Source organism: Stigmatopora nigra, chromosome 17 (genome assembly GCF_051989575.1).
Source record: "Stigmatopora nigra isolate UIUO_SnigA chromosome 17, RoL_Snig_1.1, whole genome shotgun sequence".
NCBI lineage: Eukaryota > Metazoa > Chordata > Actinopteri > Syngnathiformes > Syngnathidae > Stigmatopora > Stigmatopora nigra.
The window spans coordinates 7668762-7679956 of NC_135524.1; the positions used below are offsets into that span (position 1 = coordinate 7668762).

The 11195-nt window shown below is 38.9% G+C and overlaps 2 protein-coding genes across 3 annotated transcripts; one reads left to right on the plus strand and one right to left on the minus strand.

The window, feature by feature from the left end:
* The first annotated feature begins 1537 nt into the window (after positions 1–1537).
* Positions 1538–6851, plus strand: bspry (B-box and SPRY domain containing). The gene is made up of 6 exons (XM_077736995.1): positions 1538–1974; positions 3317–3415; positions 4335–4565; positions 4659–4684; positions 5240–5364; positions 5933–6851. Exons 1-6 carry the CDS (start codon positions 1621–1623, stop codon positions 6460–6462), a joined length of 1365 nt encoding a protein of 454 aa, XP_077593121.1. The 5' UTR covers positions 1538–1620; the 3' UTR covers positions 6463–6851.
* Positions 6852–7204: 353 nt separating this feature from the next.
* Positions 7205–11165, minus strand: coq4 (coenzyme Q4 homolog (S. cerevisiae)). 2 transcript variants are annotated; one of them, XM_077736997.1, is made up of 7 exons: positions 11024–11165; positions 9885–10028; positions 9375–9471; positions 9200–9302; positions 8465–8594; positions 7607–7700; positions 7205–7505 (listed from the first exon to the last, which is right to left on the minus strand). In XM_077736997.1, the coding sequence occupies exons 1-7, from the start codon at positions 11100–11102 to the stop codon at positions 7346–7348; spliced, it is 807 nt and encodes a 268-aa protein (XP_077593123.1). In that variant the 5' UTR covers positions 11103–11165; the 3' UTR covers positions 7205–7345. The 2 variants fall into 2 exon arrangements, with proteins under 2 accessions (XP_077593123.1, XP_077593122.1); XM_077736996.1 differs by having other exon boundaries at positions 8458–8594.
* Positions 11166–11195: the final 30 nt, after the last annotated feature.

The window sequence follows — 11195 nt, forward strand, 5'->3', positions numbered from 1 at the left end:
ACTTTACTGCAAGTAACAAAGCTTTTTCAGTTAGTCAATGTCATTCATTTTTACAGATCTGGTTGAAATTTGAGGGCCAATTGGCACAAGATGAGGTCACTTTTTTTCTGGAACACCTTTGCTCTCTTTTCCATGTTTAATTGACACTTGCTTTTTTGGAGATTCATTCGGTACGTTTGGCTTTTCTAATTAACAACAACACTTGGTTGAAATGATCATGGATGCTGTCTTTCATCATATGTTCAAGGCATTATGTATGGATGCGTGTTGGGGGTGTAATTTTTTTTCTTTTGTAATAAGAAATTCTATCAATGGAGCTCTATTTATTTAAACTATTTGTGAAAGCCTATTTAGTGCTGACAATATTTGAAGGCAAACTGAAGCGAACAAATGAAATGAAATGTTTTACAGCTTTGTCTTTGATCATTTTAGGTGTTAAGGCAGGAGATCTACTTGATTGTTTATTTTCTCCCCACACACCCTTCCAGGTTTTCCCACACAAAAACGGCGAAATCTTCCAAAATATTTAAAAACTTGAAACTACCACCCTCTTGTTTTAATTGAGAGACCAGCTTGACTGTTGTCCTCTTTTTGCCTTCCGCCTTTACCCACAATGCACCTGCTTAGTGTGTCTCAACTGACACTTTTTTGGAGCATGTGTCCCGTGTTGACATGCGACTCATTGATTGTGTATTTTGTATGCGTGTGAATGGGTTTTCACGACTGCACTAAAACCCAGATTGGATGTTTGTGGTTTCGACGCCCCCGGTTCTTTATTCTTTTTTGTTTTGTAAAAAAAAAAAAATGAACATGAATCACTTAGAAATTAAGAGCTACAATATGTGAATAGAGTCGGATGATAACACAATTGCTTTTCCTATGTAAAATGATGGTAAAATAAAAGTGAACCTCATTTGTTTGTCTATTACTTTGATGACTCATTGCATCATATTAAAGAAAAGTAGCTTGTACCTATTTATGCAAATCAGCAGTGTCCAAGACAATTGCAGTCTGCTAAACTGGAGTACCCAGAGGAAACCCACACAGGCCCGTGGACAACATGCAACCTCCACACTGGTGAGGTGACCTGGATGTGAACCCAGGACCCCAGAGTTGTGAGGCTGACACACTAACCATTCCTTCCACCAGGGGGTGGAGTTTGTTTCAGTAGTGTACATATAAATTAATTGCAATATCTTAATCTTGGATTAATTTGTTGATTGCAGCTATTTTATACACAAAATCTATTTCAACTGTAAAGTCTGGCATTCAGGAATATGTTTCACTACCATTTACGGTGATAGCCGTCCAATACAATATTACTGACAAGCTGTCAGTCAATGGCAGCCAATAAGTTAGTACTTAAAATACAAACACTTTTTGAAAAAAATTGTTTTTAATTTCAATCCTTTGTGTAAAAACGTATGGATGTTTTAGTATGCAAATAAAAAGCAATATAGCTTTAATACAGTAATTCATTTTTTGGACTTCAAGATAGGCCGTGTAAACATAACACTGCTGACAAATGTCCCTTTACTTCCGGTTTCCGCTCACCTGTTCCACCTGTGTTACTACAACGCGTCTCCGTTTGTCCGTTCAGCCCGTGAACTCACCACCACGATGACCGAAGCGCTGACCGCTTTACCCGCACCGAACAACGACTTGGAAACTTCTACTAGGGTGAAAAGCGAAGTGCAGCCGATCTTTAAAGCGCTCGACCGGGACAACTCAGCGGCCAGAGATAAGCCCGACAGCGGGGGAAAAGCACCTGCCGCGCCTGCCATCATGTCTGCCGCGTCCGACACCGAGTCCGGAATTTTCTCCGGGGAGAGCGAGACGTGCGCGGAGCACGAGTGTGACTTGGACAGGTTCTGCCAAACCGACGTGAAAGTGATTTGTGCCCACTGTACCGTCGTTGGTTCCTGCCAAGGACATAGCGTCATCCCCCTGGCCGACAGAGTCACAGCAGTCCGGGTGAGTCGTCAGCTCCTCCTCCATCTTCGATTTACCTCGAGTATACTTACTTTTAACGTCACATAACTCGGGTTAAGAGTTAAAAATGTGCATCTCATCTTATTTTCTGAACTACTTTATCCTCACTAGGGTCGCAATTTAGAGTGTTCAATCACCATGCATGTTTTTGGAATGTGAGAGGAAACCAGAGTACCCAGAGAAAACCCACACAGGCCTGGGGAGAACATGCAAACCCCATACAGGTGGACTGACCTGGATTTGAACCCTGGTCCCTCACTGTGAGGCTCACATGTTAACCACTCATCTGCCGGGCCGTCCGTGAAAAAATAATATTATTATTATTATAAGTAATTTGGGTCCTATGGTAAGGCAGTACGTAATTTGATTTTTTTTAACTAAGTCCAAATGAATTGGACGTATATTGCTGTCAATGGCACCAAAACATTCATTCCGTCATTTTCTGAACTGGTTATCCCCATAAGGGTTGCGGGGGGTACTGGAGCCTATCCCAGCTAACTATATGCACCAGGCGGGGAACAACCTGAGTCAGCAGCCATCCAATCGCAGGGGACAAGGACAACCATTCATCCTCACACTTGTACCTAGGGGCAGATTAGAGTGTTCAACCGAGCCTATCATCCACCATTTGAGGATGTGAGAGGAAACCGGAATACTTGGAGAAAATCCCACACCAGTCGTGGGAGAACCCGCCTGGGATCGAACCCTCTATCTCAGAACTGTTAAGCCGACTAATGAAATTATTATGTTAAATATTCTTTTTTTAAAAGTCTTAAGGCCAACAATGTAAAATAAAGCAATACAATTTTGTATTGAGCCATGCAGCCAATGTATCTAAATAATTTCATTTTCCATAAATGAAAACCAAGTATAGTACTATGTACATCTTTAACCATAGCATTTTATTCATTAATTAGGAAAAACAACCCTAATTTCAAAGGAGTACAAGGTGGAACATGTCGAAAGACAATATTGATCAAATAGTTCCTTTGCAAGTATAACAATACTTGTAGACATTTCTGCAAGGGGCGTGGCTTTACATTGCTCATGGCAATGTGTTGGTCGACGTGTTGTTATAAGATGTGGACTTTTGTCATGAGCACATACAAAAGAGTCGACAGGGGATTGTGTGGAACTTGTGAAAGCCCAATCATGCAAGGCCTAAATCCATATAAGGGTGTCAGACATGTTTGTCTGGTTTTTCTTTTTTTCGTTTTTTCTTTTTTCCAAATAATTCATTTTGCAATTCTTCTGAGACAGGATTTTCTCGTTGGATTGACAGTTTTAGCTAATTCTTGTTTGTCTTTTGCTCCCTCCCAACCAGAATCAACTAGTAGACGCGTGCGAGAAAATCCAGCTGCAGGCACAGAGGATAGAAAAATTCATTGAGAAAACCCTCGCTGACAAGGAGAAAAAACTTCAGGTGGGAGCAAAGTCCAATTCTTATAAATGCTACAACAAGGGTGTTCAAACTGCGGCCCGCTGGTTAGTTTTTATTAGCTTGCACAAGAAGCTTAAATTCCTCTTTCACTAATGTATCTCTATTTTTGAATATCATTATACTTTGTATTATATTGTATGTTGTAGCCTTTAAATATAAGTAATTTCCATTGACAGTTATAGACATCAAACTAATTTCAAAATTCATTTTTAATGCAAACAATTTAATAGTTTTTAATAGTCATTTTTTCCTCAAAAAAGTATTTTTAATCTAAATAAATAAATAAAAAACCTTGTTATTCCTTTTCCAGTTTTATTTTTTTAGAGAAAATAAAAACAAAATATATTTCAGATATCTTGTGTTTTAATTTTTTTCCTCAAAAAACATTTTTTAATCTAAAAAGAAAATAAGCATACAGTATGTTGTCTGTTTTCCAGTTTTGTTTTTGAAAGAAAATAAAAACCAAATATATTTACAATATTTGCTTTTTAAACAAAAAATGAATGATTAATAAATAAAAAGAATATATTTAATGTCCCCCTTTGAAATAAAAGTTAAAATAATCAAAAAATCTGAATATTTTTCTACACTCTTTTAGTGCCCTAAAAGTTTTTTTAATATAAAATTTAGAAGATTAAATAAAACGGAGTGCTTACTCTTTCCTTTTTATTCTTCAACATAAAAATAAATGAATGGTCAATCAGTCATTCTCTGCATTAATAAAATGAATGAAAAAAACTGAATTTTTAAAGACACTGATGATTTACTGTCTCAGGCTGCACAAAATGATGCAGTGGGCCAGATTTGTCCCCTGGGCCGCCACTTTGCCACCTGTAATCTATCGACTATCGGAAAAACTGTCGATTCATAAGTCTGGATATGATCACCCATTTAACACCAGGTGTCAGCGAGCACGGCTCGGGAGCGGGTGGTGACTCGGGTAAACGCCGCTCGCGATGCCCTAGAGGAGGAGGAGCAGCGTCTCCTGGAGGAGGTCCAGCAGGAGGAGGAACGGGTGGAGCAGTGCCTCCTCACCCAGAGGGCTCATTGGGGTCAGGCCCTGGCCAGCTTAGGACGCACACGCTCCGGCCTGGTGCGGACCCTGACACACACTCCTGATGCACAACTGGTGGTGAGTGACATTTTCCACATTTACAATACATACTATATTGTTATTATTAATAATTCAGTTGCATAATTGCTGTGCTTCTGTGTATGCTTACAGATGAGCATTCAGGAGATTGCAGAAAGGTAAAATGGGGAGACATTATGTTGGTTTTACTTTAGGTAAATCTTTATTATTAAATGAGATGCAATACAAGAGTTCCTCGGAAGTCAGTTATAGTTCATAACAAGGTGAGGAATTATTTAGCTTTCTCAAATATTATGTCAAATGAAGATATTTTCTTTCAAGCGCCACTGAATATTGTGTTCTATAGCTAAATGAACACAGGACTTATAAAAAGAAAAATTAAAAAGAAGACCATATATTATATAGAATATTATATTTAAATGAGTGAAACATACTATAGAATAGAATAAAGTCAAAATTGCCAGCAATATTAGTCAATAAAATTACAATGAAGAGAGCTCAATTTATCACAACGCATTATTTCTTTTAGGAATTAAACTAAATCAGAGGTGTATTGAAAAAAAAGAATTAAAAAGACATCTGGATGTGCTATTTTCCCCCCTTAATACATTTCTTCGTTTTCTTTGATTCTGGTTTAAGGTGACAGCTCTACTTGACTGCTGGTCAAAAAGACACAAGAAATAAAGTCAATGTATCTCATTTTTGTCTTTTAGCGTAGAGGAGGCGGAAGGAGTGGGCGTACCGTATGATACCGAGCAACTTAACATGAAACAAGGCTGCAGCGAAAGCAAGTTGCTGAGGGGAATGTGGGCCACCGCCATCCTCAATGCTCCAAATGGTCAGTACATTAATCCCATGTGTGTAGTAGACCTCTAACTTGACCTCTACAATCCCCTAACTTGATCCCAAAACACTACAGAGGCTAAAAAGTAGCAATAGTGCAAGGATGTCATTCACCAGAGGTGGAGAACATGTGGCCCTCGAGCCGCATGTGGCTTTCTGGCTTTTCTGGTTCACAATTTTCACCTCCCTATTCATGGTTTTAATAGGATGTACAAATGCGTTACTTTAAAGGGAAAATCTTTGCACTTGGTATTTCTGAGATACCACTGTCTGAATCAAAAGCACATTTTAAGGGTCTATATAATAAGGAAGTCCTCTTTTTATGCACACATAAGCCATACCTTTGATTCTGTCATTTTTTTGTCCGTCCAATGCGGCCTATATGCGAGTAAATACTGTAGTCCAATACCCTTCATCTGTTATATTGTCTCTTAAATTTAAGGTTTAGACATCGATATAAACTTACTAAAATGAGAGAGAGGACTCCTTCAGGTGAGAAGAAAGAAGAAATATTGTGTTTTGTGTTACCAGCTTTTTAAAGACACCCATCTTTGTGTTTGCAGCTTACAAGTTGCCTTTAAAGTTTGATGAACGCACAGCTAACTCCCTCCTGCTGCTATCAGAAGACCACCGCTCACTGACTTACCTCCAAAAGAAACCCCGGCAGACTCCCCCTTACAACCCGGCGCGCTTTGACCACTGGCCCAATGCCCTGGGCACCTTGTCTATATCTTCTGGGACCCACAGTTGGACGTTAGACGTGGGCGGTAGCGCCGCTTTCAAGGTGGGCGTTTGTTATGCCAGCTTGCAGCGCAAAGGTTCCGGGGACGAGATCCGGCTGGGACACAATGACAGTTCGTGGGTGTTGTCCCACTACGACGGCGAGTACTCGTTCTGGCACGCGGGCGAGAAGGTGTTGCTGACGGTGGTCACGAAGCCCCAGAAGGTGGGGGTCTTAGTAGACTGGCCCAGTGGGACACTGGTGTTTTATGAGCCCGAGTCTGCCGCCATCTTATACTGTGTTGCATATGAATTTAGTGCTCCCTTGCTACCGGCATTCGCTGTGACTGACCAAAGTATAACTATAGTATAATGAAAAAACTCTTTACTATGACAAACTGAATGTAATGGGAGCAAGCTAACACAAAAAAATTCCCACTATTGTATGCTAGAAGGAGCATAAAGAAAGGAACTACATCGAAGTCAGGTTAGGAGCTTCTTTTTGACATATTGGAGATAAAAGTAGTACTTTGAGGAGAGAATATTCATTGAATTGAAAGCAGAAAAAATAGTAGGCTTTTATTCCCTCTTGGAGATTATCAAGTATTGTATTTTTAATTGTTTTAATGTTTTTTCCAAGTTCATTTTTATAATATTATACCTAATGCCAAGTTCTTTCATGTTGAAATTTCATTCATGTTCTCTTCTTTTTGAGTTTTAGGTAAAAGAATGATAACAGTGATCCTGTTGGTGAGTAATATAAAACTTTCACACTGAGACACTTTTGAATTGTGAAAAAATATAGAAAAGTTTATAGTTGCCAATCCAAAAAGATGTGATTTATTATGTTACCATGACGTTCCGTCCAATATTTTTAATGATTTTCCCCACTAAAAATAAATCTAGCAGATAATACCACAACTCTACTATGGAAGAGCTGTAAAATGTGTGCCAGGAAAAAAAATGCTCGGAGTAAAAATATGTTTTATTTATTCAATTTGTATATAAATAAGGAACAGTAAACCCTCAGCCCTAAACATAAAAAACACCACTCGAAGTTGAACAAAGGTTTTTAGTTGATGAATGATTGAATGGGCGCCAAGAACCAGGAGAACTGAAGCCCAGGAAGTATTTTATCACCCTGCAGTACCACAGATTGCAACTAGAGGTTAGCTTTAAAATATGACAATCTCAAACCACCCAATTGAACTAAAATCCATGGTAGATGTATGAAGAAATCCTACAGGCGTGCCAGGTTAGAGCCCCTGAGGGGGTGGCTGAATGTTGAGTTCCCGTCTCAGGTCCTCCAGGTTTTGCTCCCAACGCTTCTCGTAGAAGATGCTGAGGACGCAACGGGCCTGTTGGCCATTCCGCACTGCCCACGGGCCCAAAGAAGTTATCAGCGCCTGAAGGCGACTGGATGAAAATTGTAGAGGGGATCATCAGTTCGATTCCTGATGCGCATCAGGGGATTTAGATAATAAATGATTGACTGGCAATATGTGACTAATCCGTACCTGGGATTGAGCCGAAGAGGTCCCAGCAGAGCTCCAAGGGCACACATAGGAAGTCCGGTCTGAGCGGCTTCGAACCATTTTACAGCCACTTCGCCTAAAGAACACATGCATAGATTGTTTTCCCAATGTTGCTGTATGCCGATATATACCGTATTGGCCTGAATATAAGACGACCCCCTCTTTTTAAAGACTCGCATTTGAAAAAAAGACTTTTTGAACACCAAATTCAATTTTTTATACAAAAATAATGACCAAACATCTGAAAGAAATGATTATAACGATATACTCAAGTAAAAAAACATGTTATTTATCCTCATTCAAATCATGCAAAAACTGTCTAGCACACCTTAATAGGTTCGACTTCTAACATGCGCGTTACACCAAAGGCACCACTAGGAGGCAATAATGCACCACAAATACAAATAAGCAATTAGGACGGGGTAAAGTAATAAGTAAAACTTCCGCAAAACATGCATATCTCTCGCTGTGTTAGCGGCGTATCGACTATGATCACATTTTTTTCTGTAAAAACATTCACAGGATGTCTCCAGCGTGTGGTAAGGAATTTCCTCTATGTAGGTTACATAATCTCGCTTCTCGAGTTACACAGAAGTGGTGTGAAGGCAACCCAATACAGCAAGTAGAATCAGGAGTAATAAAATTAAATTGGAAATTACAAAAAAATAATAAAGTGCTTTCTGACGAATGGCAAGTAACCCCTGATTTTCTTCAAATCACCCTTGAGTGCAAAATCCACATTGTAGTTATATGAAATAAATGAAAACACTGGCTTTGTCAATTTCCATCCCAAATTATGGAAAATTGTAAATATGATTTAGCATTGGTATTACTTCTTACCGAGCATGTTAGTAGGCATTCCCAGCAAGGTGTGCAGCAGATCATGGACCTCTCGGTATCTTTGCATAACGTAGGCCAGTTCCTCGTTGTCTACGAACTTCACTGCGGCCCTTGAGTCGGGGGTCACGTGCTGAGGGTCCGAGAAAACATGTTAAATGCACAATTTTGACCCAAATAATCCTCATTTTGCTGCTAGATTACAGATTTTGCTGTTAAACATTATGACAATTTATTATTTTGTAGGCCTGTCAACTCACCACTCAAGGTGTTGTTGTTCTCCTTGTGGATACTAATGTTGAAGTATTAGTCTTCTGTTATTTGTGAAGCTAATGTTTTGAAACTTGGTAGCTTTGTAGCATAGGATAGTATCTATTGATCCTTGCAGGCTGATTTTTTAATTGATTTAATTACAGGCTCCAATAGTGAAGTGCCTTTAGACTGTTGTGGGATGTATTGCATTTTAGTCTTGCTAGCTTGCTTTTGTTGTCATAACATTTAAAGGGTTATCTTCACTTTTGAGTTGAACCTGTTCTCAGGGCAATTTGAGTAAATTTATTTGAACTGCAAAGTCTTTTTTACGCACACTTGATAGTTCAATTATGGTCGTAGCAAGTTTGTGTTCATAATGTGTGGTTGGAGTATTTTAAGAAAACCTCATTAAGAGGTTTCTGCATGTGAAACATAAAATGTTTTGATTTTATTGTTTTTTTTCTTTGCAAATTAGGAATAACTTACATTGTCTTCCAGAAAACGGAGGTATTCCCGACCGAAAGATCCCTCGGGTAAGGACGCCATCTTTTGCAAATCGAGTGTGGATAGACGGATCCTGGGCCTTTCCCTGCAGGTTAGAAATGACTAAATCGATTTCCTGTGGCCAGAAGGAGGTATTTCAGATGTCTCGTCGACTTACGTGAGAATCGTATAACCCTCGGGGTCGTTTCTCATGCGGTCCCTTAGGTTTACTAAAGCCAGGTGACCCGTTGATTCTCCAAGCACTGCGACCATATCTGCAAAAAGCAGTTTAAGAGTGTAATAGGCTTTTAATGCATTTTTTTTAGCTTTTCCTGATGATAAACTGCATAGTAGAAATACATTAAAATCCTTTATGTAAAGAAATGATTTAGAAATATTTTTATTTATTCAAAACTATCCCCCGCTAATTAAAACCAACTTTTCAATTTCCTCTAATTCGCATATCCAGCAATTCCTTTGTTGAGCAAACAGTCTGCAAGTAAATAATAGGTTTAAAATTCATATTTTTGGAATATGGGAGGCAGTTTAGATACAGAATGAATATAATGGAAAGAAATTCAAATTGTGTAAAAGTAAAGTGAAACTGACGAGCGGAAGTCTTTGAATGGAAACGAAAACCGCTGACTGCTTGCTTACTGTAGAAGAAAACTTCTGGTGTTTTTCTCACCATGTCTGTAGGGGTCACACAACGCGGCAACCCCTGAGCCCACCGCCAGCAAAACCTTCTGAACCGGCGAGGTGGGGATATGACCGGAATAGAGTTCTTCATTGTGATGGCTACCTTTCCATTTGCTCCTGTGACTGACATATGCTGCAGAGACAAAAAAAAAAAAAAAAAACTTTTGAGAGACTAAAAACACTTCTTATGTCATAGATTTATGCAGCATTTGTAGCACAACCTAGTAATGAACAGGTGTTTGCTGTGCTGCGGGATATGCAAAATAAGGGTGAAAAAATGCTGGAGAGGTCATTATTTCCAAATTCCGAAACATTGTTTTGTCGTGACACATTAATGAGATCAGCTATGCTGAGGTAAATAATTCCAATTGCATTCAAGTGGTTCAAAATTCTTTATTTATTCACAAAATATAATTTACAATTGTCTATTTAAAAAAAATAACCTACACAACACAGTGGCGGAACAAAATACCATATGGGGCTTTGTAACCAATATTTGGAGCCAATATTCATTTACAGTAAGAGTTTAACAATTGGTGTAAAACTATTCATCCGCCACAAATATTCAGTCAATCTATAATGCTTTGTGACCTTTTTTGTAGGTCGTCCATGCAGCAAAGTAGATGGGGAGGAGGGAATGACCCCTCCACATCATTTTGCAAATTGTCCTCTTCCCTGACCACGCCCCCTTCAAGACCCCAAAGCCAGGTAAGACAAAACGCATAGGTATTTCGGCAAAAACAATGAAATGCTTTTATACTAGATGTCAGGATGTGCTCAATTGTATTTATTTATTTATTTTTACTTTTTGTTTTGTCATGAGATTGTTCTATACTGAATACGTTTAGAAAAAATAAGAATAATTCTGCATGCGATCCATTTTGCAATGAAAATCCAGTAAAGAAAGCAACAAGATGCTCAATTGAAGTGGATTGCAAATCATTTATGACGATTATTTAAAACAATTATAAGGCATGAAGCCTACTAATATCCACAGTAGTGCTCTGTTAGCTGGGCTTCGACCTCCACAGTGTCATTGGCGCACTAGTTATTAATTCACGTTTCAGCAACCGGCTTCGTAATTTTTCCCACAGCACTTTTGAAAAATAAAGTGGCAAGAAATCATACCGTTCGTTACCACGGTGGAGGGTTGGAAGCGGAGGTGTAGAAGCTGTTTTACCCATAGTTTGCCAATTTGCGTTCGCATTATTTTTTAAGATTGACGCGCATGCGTGATTGCAGCGTTCTCCATCATATGTAAAATATATCAGACAAGATGTCTAAAAGTGAAGTTAGCGGC

Excerpts from the sequence above, each read along its gene's own strand:
- coq4 (XM_077736996.1), bottom strand. The coding sequence starts at position 11,102 with ATGCGAACGCAAATTGGCAAACTATGGGTAAAACAGCTTCTACACCTC. Across the intron at positions 10,029-11,023 it reads CTCCACCGTGGTAACGAACG|CATATGTCAGTCACAGGAGC; the intron begins GTATGATTTCTT and ends TTGTCTCTGCAG. Across the intron at positions 7,506-7,606 it reads CCTCTTCGGCTCAATCCCAG|TCGCCTTCAGGCGCTGATAA; the intron begins GTACGGATTAGT and ends ATTTTCATCCAG.
- bspry (XM_077736995.1), top strand. The coding sequence starts at position 1,621 with ATGACCGAAGCGCTGACCGCTTTACCCGCACCGAACAACGACTTGGAA. Across the intron at positions 1,975-3,316 it reads ACAGAGTCACAGCAGTCCGG|AATCAACTAGTAGACGCGTG; the intron begins GTGAGTCGTCAG and ends CCTCCCAACCAG. Across the intron at positions 5,365-5,932 it reads CATCCTCAATGCTCCAAATG|CTTACAAGTTGCCTTTAAAG; the intron begins GTCAGTACATTA and ends TTGTGTTTGCAG.